Here is a 13689-nt window from a genome sequence, read left to right as displayed (position 1 = left end):
CTCTGAGGTATAATATAGGCCTGAGAGATATGTCCTTTTTTGGTACGAGAAAGTAAAGGGAGTATACCCCGAGCCCTTGATATTGTAATGGGACGGGCTCTATAGGATCTTTTGCAGTAGAGAGTGAACCTCTTATTTGAGGAGATCCAAATGCTCTGTTGACATTTTGTATGCTCGTGGAGGAATGTTTGGGGGTTTGTCGGTAAGCTCCAGATTGGATAATTTCTAGGACCCATCTGTCTGAAGTGATTGTATCCCAGATGGGAAGAAATTGAGAGACGTCCCCCGACGGGTGTGGAATGATCGGGGGGAAGCGGAGACAAGTCACTGTTTGTTTGCTGCAGGTGAAGTACGGGGAGTGTTACCTTTGCCCCTTCCCTTGCCACTATTGCCTCGAAATCCTCTTCTAAAGTAACCTCTGGAAGAGGTTGACTGATTGTTACCTTTGTAGGAAGAGGGGGTGTCTGTGGGAATATTTTTAGAGGCCCCTCTGTAAAAGGAGCAGCGAAAGGAACCCCGACCAGCTGGGGTCTGCAAAGCCCCCATGGATTTTGCAACCTCTGTGTCTTTAAAAAAAATCTTTTCTAAAGAAGCATCCACCACAGGACCAGAGAGGTGTTGCTTATTGAAGGGTAAGTTTAAAACAGAAGTTTGGACTTCGGGTTTAAACCCAGAAGTGCGTAGCGAGGTGTGTCTTAAAAGGACACTAGTATTCATAGCGCGAGCTGCTGTGTCAGCTGCTTTTAAAGTACATCTAATGGAAGTGTTAGAAATTGGTTTCCCTTCCTGAATCAAATCATGTGCCTTTGAGTTATGTTCATCTGGCAAGAATTGGAGCAATTGTTCCAATTCATCGTAATGAGCCCTGTCATACCTCGCTAAGAGAGCCTGTGTATTGGCAATACGCCAGTGATTGGCTGCCTGTGCAGCTACTCTTTTGCCTGAGGCATCTAATAGTTTGGACTCCTTGTCAGGAGGAGGAACATCACCAGAAAATTTGAGAGTTTGCTCTTTTGCGTGCGTTAGAAACCACTAGGGAGTCTAAGGGAAGTTGTCCTTTGATGTAGACAGGGTCTGTAGGTGCAGATTTATATTTTTTTGTCTACCCGTGGTGGTAGTACTTTTGCACGCACCGGCTCTTTAAATATATTGTCTACATGCTTAAGCATGCCCTGAAGCATGGGTAGTGTGTGAGAGAACTTAAGGTCTCACAGAGAAAATCCTCCTCCTTAGTTTCTTTGTGAAGTTGAACCCGGTGATATTGAGCAGCCCTAATAATTCTATAAACCCTACATTCTCGTCAGGTGGAGATGGTTTTGTAGGGTATAGATTCGGGTCATTGTCAGTGTTAGTATCTGTATTATACTCATCCCATGCATCAGGATCATTGTCATCCAGTGAATCGTCATCCCCATCCCAATCACCTTGGTGGTCAGGTGACTGTGGTTGTGGTGAATGTGTAGGAGTAATGAGCAAGTTAGGGTCAAGTGAGGAAGGTGGGGAAAGAGGAGGAGAAAGATTAGTGGCCACATCTTTCTTTTTAAGGGGAATGTGGTAAGCTTCCTCCATCTCTGGTTTCCGTTTAGCTGGCAATTTTACATTGGATATTGCCAGTCTTAGGATAAATGACAAGTTCTTTCTTTTTCGGGTCCGTGTTGGAAGGCTGAACGTCGAAACAAGGCTCCTTGGATAGGGGAGGGTTCGTTTGGTCTTTCGGCGCCGAGGTTTTCAGAGCGGCATGTTTCAGCGCCGAAGTGTTCGGAGCCGAAGATTATTTTTGTTCGGTGCCCGAATGGGGCCGACTTGGTCCCGAGCCGAAGGCTTTGGTTGGTGTTTCGGTGCCGAGCCCGAAGGCGGGGCGTTGGAAACATGTTCTCGTGCCGACCTTGGCCCAAAGGCACAGAGGGGCCCTTAGCCTTTTACTTGGGCATGGTTTGGGGCAGGGAGTATTAGTACTCACAATACGTTGACCCTGCGGAACGTCTTCTTCCATGTCAGATTTGGCGTCTGACAAGTAAATGTATTTTTCTACTTCGGCTCCTTGGGCATCGAATATTTCTTCGTAATCTTCTCCAAAAAGGTGCGGAGCGGAGCTGCTTCGTAGGCACATTTCGTGACGTTGAGCCCGACGATCGCTAAGCATCGTTTTTGATCTAAAAGATCGGCACGTGCTGCAGTTATGTTTGTTGTGTTCTGGGGCGAGACAAGTTGCACAGTTCGTGCAAGTCGGTGCACGGATATTTAGCGCGACACCCAGAACAGAATTTAAATGGAGTCTGTTACATCGACTGCAAGCTGACCCAACGTGGGTAGGCCCAACAGCCGACCACGGGTTTTCCGATCAAACGTTTTTTGAAGGATACGACACAAGGAGAATGGAAAACGCGATCGAGAAACAATACCATCGAGGGTAGTGGATTGCACACCCAGCGGAACCCGAGAAACGGTGTCGAACCGGAGCGCAGCAATTCACGTCCGAACCCGATGTCAGAAAAACCCAATCTGACATTGGAGTCAATGCCCATGCGCACTGTCATCGAAAGGAGGAGTCACCTACCTCGTGACTGGAAAAGTGCAAACATCCGGACCCAACACTAGATGGCAGACCTATGCAAAGCATGTGATCTACAGCTCACATGCCTCGAACATTAGTTTTCCCTCATTTACCAAATCTTGTGCTTTTGTTTTATGCTCATCTGGGAGATATTGGATCAATTGCTCCATTTCATCCCAGTGTGCCCTGTCATACCTGGCTAAAAGTCCCTGCGTATTTGCAATGCGCCAGCGATTGGCAACTTGAGCAGCTATGTGCTTGCCAGAAGCGTCTATTAACTTGGACTCTTTATCTGGTGGAGGAGAGTCCCCTGATGTTTGGGAATTAGCTCGCTTACGAGCATTAGACACTACTCGTGAATCTAATGGCAAATGTCCCTGGATAAATACTGGATCTGTTGGGGAGGCCTTATACTTTTTGTCAACTCTAGGAGTCAAGATGCGTGCACGCAAGGGGTCTTTAAAAACTTTGTTGGTGTGTCTCATCATGCCCTTAAGCATAGGAAGTGTTTGTTTTGACCTATGTGTGGATCCTAAAGTCTCGAACAAAAAATCCTCTTCTAACGATTCTTTGTGCAGTGTCACCCCATGATATTGTGCAGCTCTGGCAAGGAGTTCTTGATAGGACACATTGTAATCTGGAGGAGATGGCTTGGCGGGGTAAAGGTCTGGGTCATTATCTGCTGGAGGATCAATTGTGAAATCAGTCCATGGATCTACTGGTAAATGTGTACCCTCATCATCAATATCATCATCATCATTTTCATCATGGTGATATAGTGGAGAATCCTGAGGTGTGATTTGCAAAGGATTTGAAGATGGAGAGGGGAGTGGTGGAGGGGATGGTGGTGGTGGATGAAAATGACTGGTAGCAATAGACTTTTTTTCAAGGAATCTTATAATGAGGAAGCTTGTGTTGGAGGTAGTTTAGTATGAGTACCACCTGTTTCAGGGTTAATATACAGTCCCTTTTTTTTGGGATCTTTTTTCGATGGAACAATGTCTAGGTCCAAAGGGGTATCTTTTGGTTTTGGTGCCGGCGTTTTCGGTGCCAACATGGGCTGGCCTTTCGGTACGGAAGATAACAGCTCCGAAGGCCATTTTGTTTTTGGCTCTGAGACAGATTTGTGCTTGGAAAGGGAGGGCTTCGGTTCCGATGAGGATTTTTACAGACTCGGTACTGAGCCGGAAGGCTTGACTGGATGTTTCGGAGCCGGGCTGGAGGCGGGGCGACGGATACGTCGTCTCGGTGCCGACCTTGGCCAGAAGGCAGAGGTGTTTTTTTGTGGGCGAGTTGGAGGGGCAAGGGGACTTCCGTACTCACGTCATCTTGTCCTTGCAGCAGTTCTTCGGTGTCGATGTCTATCTCGAGCTCCAAGTCGGAGTCCTGCATGGAGAAGGCTTCTTCCTCCTCTGCCACTGATGCACCAACATCTTCTTGACCAGAGTCTTTACCGAAGGTGTCCGGCGTGTCTTCGATGCTGCATCTTTCGACATCGAGCCTGACTATAACAAAGTTTTCTTCAATCAAAACGTTCTGCAAGCTTCGTAGTCTTCTTTGTGCCCTGGAGACCAGCACAAGTTACACACTGTATGAGTCAGAGCGCGGATACTTTGCGTGGCACTGAGGGCAGAATTTGAACCGTGTCAGTTCTATCGATGGAGAGCTGACCCGACGCATTCAGGCCCGAAGGCCGCTCATGAAACTTTCCGATCAAAAAGTTGATTCCGTTGACCGAAACAATACGCGTAGATGTGGGAAACACATACGAAAAATACCCTCAAGGGTAGAGAGGATTGTGCAGTTTCGAACCGGAGCGCAGCAATACACGTTCGAACCCAATGGCGGAAAAAAAAAAACAATAGACTCGATGCCCATGCACACGGTTATCGAAAGGAGGAGTCACCTTACCTTGTGACTAGGAAAGACTACTTCGAAGAAAAACAACTTGCAAACATCCGGACCCAACACTTGATGGCAGGAGTATGCAAAGCATGTGTATCTACAGCACACATACCTTGAACATTAAGTCTTTCTTCATAAAAGATAAAACCACTGGCTAGGCATCGATTTATTTTGTGAGATATGGACAACAACAACCTGCAATCATCCGAGCCCAACACCAGATGGCGATCTTATCCTAAGTGTGTGATCTGCAGCTCATATGCCTCGAACCTAATGTTCTAGCCCGGCTCTGAAATTCATCAGAGGTGTACTCCATGCCCCATGGCAGAGACTTAACAATTCTCATATTTGGCTCCCCAATTTCTGAATTTGTTTATACATATTTGGCCAGTATCGCCCCTCTGATGTCCTTACGTCCCTATCAAGGGTTTAAGCTAAAGCCTGTTCATGCCATGTTTTATACATACATCGATTGTTGAGCCTTCTTTGCGGCTGCTCCCTGTATTAACCCCTCATATGTCTGAATTTCAAACCTTTGACCTGGAGGAATACCAAGAATACTAGGAATATAACCAGTTAACTATTTTGACAATGATTTGATTGAGGCACTGGACAACTCAGTCCAGCATTCAGTAGGCAAAGCTTTGGCTAAAGCCTTTCACCCTATCACTGCCAACTAAAACGCTTTGTGGCTCTATAAGATCAGGAGAAGAGTACGTCATTTTGCAGAAATCCTGAGGTATCTACCGGAAGACAGGTGGCTGGTACCTCTCTTATGGGTACTAAGTGGGCGCATACCGATGCTACAGAGAAACTTTCCCAAGCCTACTTGAAAGACCACGGATATAGTGGCCCAGGAACATCGAAAGACCTTCCTGGAACTAGTTCTCCATATAGAAAAGGCGGATTCTGATTCGGTATCATCAAAGTCAAACTCCTCAGATGAATCAGTGGTTTCCAACAAAGGGAAGGAGAACACGTTTGCACATAGCAGGGTCACCTCCTAGCAATCTAACATCTGTACTCACATTTGACCCGGATTACATTGTTCATTGCAATTGTCGGAATGAATGCCAACAACAGAAGTGACAGAATATGTATAGACATGACTGCATAAAGGAAATGAGAAGGAAGTGTGCAAATGCCTTACAGCGGAATGTCCTAGGTCTGCCTTGGTAAGAGAAGCCGGAGGTGGATCCCAATATGTTCAAGGTTATGCACAAATTTTCAAGAGATTCGAAAAAAAGGTGCAGACAGATCATGGAAAGCATGCCAAGATAAACATCTAAGTATGAGCTGGTGGAAACCGAACATTTTCACTATCTTGCGTAGGGCCATCCGGTGCATGTGCACATTTGCGAGGGTGCAGACCTGCCTGATGCACTGCATTTGGAAGACCGTTTGCTCACTGAACCCATACCTGATAAAGGGGTTCCCACAATTTACCAGAAATTGATAAATAACTCCGCTGACCTGCTGTGAGCCCTACAAAACACTTGGGGGCCTATGCATCAACAATGCCATTTGCGATTCCTTATTAGCGAAAAATAAGGAATCGCTAATAAGGAATAGCAAAAGGCTATGCATGTAGGAATCGCTATTCAAATAGCGATTCCTTAATATTCCTTATTACCGAATCGGTAATACCGAATCGGTAATAAGGAATACCTACCCATTCATTCCTATGGGCTTGGAGGCCCATAGGAATGAATGTAAAGCCAGTCTGTATTAGCGATTCGGTATTACCGAATCGCTAATAGCGGGAGCACTTTCAAGGGTGCCAGGGTGTCAAAAGGACACCCTGTTGCACCCCTGAAAATGATATGTGCACATATGTTGCACACACACATGCTCTAAGGGCATGTGTGTGCGCAACATGAAACTTTGAAAAATGCACAAAAGTGCATTTTTCAAAGTTTTTGCAAATTACCATGCAGTTCATCTTCATGGTAATTTGCTCCCCCTATTAGCGAAATCGCTAATTTTTTAACTTTGATGCATTGCATTTAAGGAATCTCACTTTGGGATTCCTTAAATGCAATCGCTATTTAAGGAATCGGTATTTAAGGAATCCCTATTTAAAGAATCGCTATTTAAGGATTCCTTAAATAGCGATTTCTGCTTTTGGGTTGATGCATTGGGATTGGGTATTTTTTCCTTAATACCGGGAGCTATTACCGAATCGGTATTTTACCGACTGGATTTTGGGTTGATGCATAAGGGTGTTGGACGGGAGACCTAAACAAAATAGATGACGACAACTGGGCTGAGGCTCTCCAGGGCCCACGGGAAACAGCTATTCAAGCCCAGTTCAGACTAGTCTAACTTAAGATCCTACATAGGTCATATTACTCTCACACTTTTCTACATAGGATTGGGACGGCTGGCACGTCAACACGTCGCAGTGCACTGGGAGCTGCACCCAAGAGGGCACCTTCTTACATTTCTTGTGGGAGTGCTCAATGATCCAGGGTTTCTGGTGTGGGGTGACGGGGGTGATGTCCTGGGTTGTTACCCCACAGGTGTCTCTGGACGCCAAATGGCTTTTGTTAGAGGTGCAAGGACGGGAGGATTGGCCTCGTTATCAAAAGATTTGGCTGATGATGACAGCCGGAGTGGCAAAATGTAATGTCGCAAGAAGATGGTGTACAAATCTTTCCCCAAGGGTAGCAGAATGGAAGGTGGACCTAGACTGGTGTCAGAGGGTGGAAGAGGTGATCTATCGGAGTAGGGGCTGCCCCAGAAAGTGTGGAAAGGTGTGGGGAGCCTGGCAAGAGTTCCAGGGTACTGATATGGTTACAGACTGAGGGAAAAAAACGTAAGCTGTGCGATTTATTTGATTATGTGTATTGTCCATCCTTGTATATCACAAGGCCGTAAAAGCACCAGAGGGGTTTTAAGTTCAGTGCCTGTTACTCGCATTGTGATCTTAATCAGTGCAATACTACACTTGATTGACTACTGTTTCTCTCCGTCCTACATTGTATGAAAAGCATTTTTTTAATAAAAAGATTTTTTTTGAAAGATAACACACCTAGACTTGTGAGGACTGCTGACTAAAATACTCAAATTGCCTTACCAAGCTAAGAACTCTGGCTCCCATTACATCCAGACACTCCCAGGATGGGCCCAGCGTGCTATATACCAGTTGGGTAACGCCAACTGAACTATTTCAACTGAACGCAGGCACTCCATTCTCATGAGAACTGACCCAAAATTCGTAGAACTAGATGCGGCTGAGGCAGGTCCAGTGGCTGAGGGTCTACTCTTTGGTGATCCTTTGTAAGGGATCCGGAAGAAGTTTGTTAAGACGCTCACACAGCATTATATAAGGCTCAACTCTCATTGAAAAAAGTGTTTCCGCCTTCCTTTTTTGTGAGGGCCAAGCAGTATCAGGTCCGATCACCAAGCCACTACTCGTTTCAAGGTCCCTGAGGGAATATCAATACCCCCGAAGTAGATCCTGGTCAGATGGATCTAGTGAGGAATCCTCTTCCCAAAGAGAAGTATACACGAGGACGGAACAGGCAAATACAGAGGCATTTACAGAGGTGCTCAAGTCGGCGGCACAGAAGCCAGATATACTGGTATAAATTATACCTTTATCTCATGTAATTTCAAGGGGCAGACTACGTCTGTTCATTCACAATTGGCAAGTGTTAACACAAGATGTAGGGGTATTAGAAATAGTACTGGGCTGCAATTTATTTTATGGTGCCCTGGTTCAGGAGAACAGCCCCTGTCCTCTGATTTCCCCAAACAGAGCAGTTTTTTATTGACATAGAAATTCAGGTTCTTTAGGACAAAAAGGCTTTATGTCAGAAAGAGCCTCATTCCAGAGGATTTAGCAGCAATATCTTATAGGTACAAAAGAAAGGAGGAGGTTTCAGACTAATCCTGAACCTTCGGGACCTCAATCAGTGGATTATGAGCAAGATGGAGAGAACCCACCTTTTACTAGCTCTTCTCCAATGTTGGGACAGGATGGTTAAGCTGGACCTCAAGCACGCATTTCTAATCATCCCGATACTTGCCCCACAGAGGAGGTTTCTCCAATTTCAGTGAAAAGGACTTTGGTGCGAGTTCCAAGATCGCCCATTTGGGTTGCCATAAGCCCCATGGTGCTTCATGAAGCTTATGAAACCAGTGCTGGGAGCACTGCATTCAGAAGGCTTTTGGCAGATTGTTTACTTGGACACTCTCATCATTATGGCCCAGGATCGGGGTATGGTGAGGATGCATCTTTCCCGGGCGATCCACCTACTTCAGGAGTTGGGATTTGTGTTAAGCTCCGAAAAAGTTATGTCGGTCCAATCACAATCCATAGAATTCTTAGGGTTTCAGGTGGACTCACTCCAGGCCAAATTGTGTCTTTCTGGTCACAAAATGAAGTCTGTCAAGAAGCATTGGAGATCAGCATTGTTCAAATGGACTTCTGTCCAGGATTGTGGGTGTATTAACCTTGTCAAACAAAGCAATATCCCAGGGTCTCCTGCATTACAGGGCTTTACATGCTAAATAAACAAACCAGTTTGGAAGGAGGGACAGTTTTAGATAAACATTGCAATAATTGGGGAGGGGTTAACTAATCAATTAAAATCAATCAACTGTCATGGGTTTCACCTATACCTTTATTGAACTTCCCAGTGCCTAGGAGCGTTTTCAAGTCTTTTCCTCTTTTTTTGTTTACACAATTCCCTCAAAAACGTTTGTAAAATGTATTCTGTTGACAAGCTTAAACATTTGCAACATTTGCCTATTACTGAGTGATATTTATCTGTGAAATCCTCCAAGAAAGACGTGCAGGGAGCAATGATTGTGCAGAATTCTTGCAATATTATAGCACATTTGGAATCTAACAGCTCAGGGTGGGTGCAAATCAGTAGAACTTCCTGAGCTTACAGTTAGATTGCTTGTCAACAAGTCACCTGCTACAAAAAACATTGAGTTCATCACCCTTTATCGAGGATTCCCTCATCCTTAGCAGCTTTCTCAGGGAGGCCTCAACTCCTCCTTCTAAATGAGACCTTACTTTACCCCTTCTCAATAAAGTGGGACCCCTACCGAACACCCTCTCACTAGGTTCAGGGCTCTTACGTGGTAAATCCCAATATGACCAGGTTCTTCCAGATGTTTGTGCAGTTCAGTAGCATGGTGATGGATGGTTGACTGTTTATGTGGCGCTGCAGGGAATTCTCCATCTCTGTAAAGAGAAACAACAAATCAGTTTCAAGCACATTACCTGCTTATGTACTTTTGGGCTGTTACTGCTATGAAGCTGCCAGGGATTTATTTTTTTACCACAGATTTTATAATTTTTGTTAACCCTGATTATAGTTGGAGAACTGTGTTTACGCCCCATACTTCTCAGCCAATAATGCCATTAAGAGTTACATTTCCGGATTTGCCTTGCATTTAGCAAAATTTATTTATTCTTGCATACATTAATTCCACTCCTCCGGATTATAAATCATTAGTTTTTTCCTCATCCGGATTTACCTGGTGTAGAAGAACCTGACCTGATTTTTCCCACCAGATTGAATGACATTTTGGCTGCAGCAGCAGTCAAGTCTCATGCTGTCTTATTTTTTCTGTGGAGACTGGTTATGTGTGTGTTCACCACGGTGTGGTGACAGGCATATGCTAAGAAGAGCGCTAGTGGATCAGTGGCTAGATAAGGAGTGTTATACATACCAGCAATATTGCGGAGGAGGGATTATGTGAAGATATTGTGTATGAGGAACAGAGATGCACTCTAATCACGTTGTAGTGAGCAACAAGTACAACTAAGGGGAGGAGATTGGTTAAAAGTCATTTGTTTGGGGGCGTGGCTTGAACGCCGAGGAGAATGGCCGCTGCTCGTCGGAGCTCCGTGACGAGGTAGCGCGCTGAACTCCCTCCAGGGCATCTTCCCTTGGGTTCGGGATCTTTTCAAAGGTGGGAGCATGCGGGGGATACTCGCCTGTACCGCTGGCATTATCGGTGACCTCTGGAAATGACGGAGTTGGCTGTTTCTTCCGTTTTGCTTCCTCTCGCGGCTGTATGAACGCCGCGGCCGCCATTTTGAATGTTTCGGTTTCCCGCGTTTCGTTGTTTGCAGTTACTCCTCACATTCGGCTGCACTTCTGAATGGTGGTGAGCGTTTATGGCCTCAGTTGTTCCTGTTTTTTTTCTTTTTTTTGGCAGTTGCTTCCTCCTGATATTATTTTTGTGGTCTTCAAAATATGAGGCATTAGCGCTCGTGGCTAGACGCTCCATCTCTCTGGTGATGAACATTTTCCACATAGTTCATTGATGCTTTTTATGTTTCTTTTACCCTCATTTTCTCTGTGACTTCAATATATTTTGGTATCTTTTTCTTTGATCTGCATGGCAATGCCTCGCGCTAACCGCAGTAATGTTCAGCAGCCCAAAATTTCATCAGTGGAGGATTCTAATCCTTTCAGTATATTGCAAGAGACTATGGATGAGCCTGGTTCGGATTCCGTCAATTCTAGGATGTTGTCCTCAGTGCCATCGTGCTCCAGCTCTAAACCAGCCTCTAAAATTCCATCTGCTTCTCCTTCTGCTTCTGGTAAGAGAACAAAGGTGAATCCTCCGTCTCCTCCGACTACTTCACCTACAATTTCAATGGAGCTTTTGCTTGAAGAAATACGCTCTCTTAAGCCATACATGACAGAAACTAACTTTCGCCTTCAGAATCTTGAAGACAATTGGTCAAACACAGAGAAGAGGGTTGATGCTCTTGAGATTCATGTAGATTCTATTCAAGCTATCACAGATCACGTTCCTGAAATGCGACGGGAGATCATGCATCTTGCACAGCAGGTGGAACAGTTGGAAAACCGAAATCGGCGTAATAACTTGCGCATTTATGGCCTTTCGGAGGGCCTTGAAGGTCCTGACCCCTTGTCATTTTTCCGATCCTTCCTACCAAAGCTTCTTGGTTTTCCGGAATCGCCTCCTCTCAACATTCAGCGAGCTCACCGCTTGGGTCACAGTCCGGGTTCTTCTGCTGCGTCTTGCTCTGTGAAACCTAGAGGTGTTATTTTATACTTCTTAGAATACACAGATTTGCTCAAAGTTCTTCAGGCTGTCAAGCAAAAAGGGAAGATTCTTTGGAATGGCTCTAATTTATTCTTTGCTCAAGACTATTCTAAAGCCAAGGCGGACCGCCGGAAGAAGTTTTTGGATATGAGACCTGCACTCCGAACTTTGAATGCCCGTTATGGTTTGTTTCATCCATGTTTGTTCAAAGTGACATACAATAACAAAACAACTAACTATGAGGATCCGGCTCTTCTTCAACATTTTCTGAATACTTGTAGAGATGAATCCATGGACATGTCCAGATCGTAATTTCTTTGGCTTGTGTTAACCTTTGTTGTGGTTATAGGTTTCATGTTCAATTTCTGTATTTTTTGTTCACTATGTGACCCTGTTGGTTAATATTCTTTTCTGTTTCCTTCATAGATGCACTATATGATCCCTCCCTCTCTTTTGTTCTTTCGTCACCCCTGGAGGTCGTTGTTCCTCGTGCTCCCATCGGTCCTGGAGCTGTCCGTCTGGTATGCTGCCTTTTCCTATGTGGCTTCACCCCCCCCATCTTCATTGTTTTCCTGTGGTATGTTCATATGGTATATTTTATTGTGTTTTTCTAATGTGTCTCTTGGATTTTTGTTGCTCTTCTCAAGTATTAGTGCTACTTTGTATTTTTTATTCTATAATTGGCTCTTTTGTCTTTTTTCTCTGTTTTTCCCTTTTCTTTCTTCTTTCATCACGGTTATATTAGGTACACTGTTGTTGTTGTTATTCTGCTTCTTGTCCTTATTTATTCTTTTCTCATTTTTTCCTACCTTCTTGACCTATTTTCTTTTTTCTTCCTCAAATTTTTCACATATCTCTATTTTGTGTTTTTCTTTTCCCTTTTGTCTTCAGCTTTTTTCTTTTATACTTTTAAACGTTTTAGTTTTATTCTTCTTAGGTTATCAGTCTTTCTTTTTTACATCATCTTCTACTTTATTTCGTCAATCCTCCTCTATTTTTATTTTTTCATTTTCTTTCATTATCACTTTTGAGTGTTTATTTCATGTATATATTTGAATTCTTCATGGCATTTTTATAATATTCTGTATTTTTAAAATGTTGTTAAATATAATATCTTGGAATGTTAAAGGTTTGGGCTCTCCCATTAAACGACAACGGGTTTTATCTCACCTAGCGAATTTAAAGGGAGACATTGTGCTATTACAAGAAATTCATGTTAAAGAGGCTGAAATTTCTAAATTACGTCGTAATTGGGTGGGTCATGTTTTTGCATCTCCTGGTTCAGGGAAGCGTAATGGTGTTGCTATTCTCTGTCACAAGCGATTACATGTTAAACTTATACACCAAGATACTGACTCTGATGGCAGGTGGGTTGCAATATCCCTGTTCCTTGATACAATTCCTATCACTATTTTTAACTTATATGCACCCTCCTTGCAGGACAAATTATTTTGGCCACATATTCTCTCCCTCTTGATGCAATATACTGATGATTATTTTATCTTAGGAGGAGATTGCAACATGATCATGGATCCCTTTAGGTCTCACTCTCGTTTTTCCCCCTCTTCCATGCATGCTCAATTTACCTCTACTATTTCTCAAAGATCACTCATTGACTCATGGAGACTTTGCCACCCTACACTACAAGAATTCACTTATTACTCACCTGTTCACTCCTCCCAGTCTCGTATTGACTATATCTTAATTTCTAAAGCTCTGACTCAACACATTGCTCATTCTGACATAGGATCTATTCTTATTTCTGACCATGCTCCAGTTTCTTTATGTTTAGATTTACTTCCCCCCACAAGAGGTACTCGGAGATGGAGATTTAATAATTCCCTCCTCTTAGATCCTAAATTTACACCAGCTTTTCTTAATTTTGCAGATTTGTTTTTTAGTGAGAATGAATCTTCTCAAACATCCCCTCAGTTGGTGTGGGACACTTTTAAAGCTGCTTCTAGGGATTTCATTATTTCATTTGTTGCTCGGAAGAGACGTACAGCCGCTCAGTCTATACAATCACTCACTACGCAAATTAAACACTTGGAGCACTCTTATTATTTATCTCATTCTCAATCTGACTTAGATTCTCTTCTTCAAGCGAAATTTTCTTTTAATAAATTATCTACGGAATCTGCAAATTTATACCTACTCAAATCTAGTGCTAAATATTATAGCGC

General features: G+C 43.8%; 1 protein-coding gene across 5 annotated transcripts in view; it reads right to left on the bottom strand.

Moving 5' to 3' along the window:
* Positions 1 to 13689, bottom strand: part of SLC22A17 (solute carrier family 22 member 17) — a 125773-nt gene that overhangs the window by 28417 nt on the left and 83667 nt on the right. For all 5 annotated transcript variants that reach the window (XM_085646282.1, XM_085646266.1, XM_085646289.1 and 2 more), the window contains exon 7: positions 9557 to 9662. In XM_085646282.1, coding sequence (XP_085502408.1) covers positions 9557 to 9662 — 106 coding nt within the window. The remainder of the gene's footprint in view (positions 1 to 9556; positions 9663 to 13689) is intronic.

Source organism: Triturus cristatus, chromosome 1_1 (assembly GCF_964204655.1).
Source record: "Triturus cristatus chromosome 1_1, aTriCri1.1, whole genome shotgun sequence".
Classification (NCBI taxonomy): Eukaryota; Metazoa; Chordata; class Amphibia; order Caudata; family Salamandridae; genus Triturus; species Triturus cristatus.
Note: the sequence above shows the minus strand (reverse complement) of the source record. Positions and strands in the feature narration are given on the sequence as shown.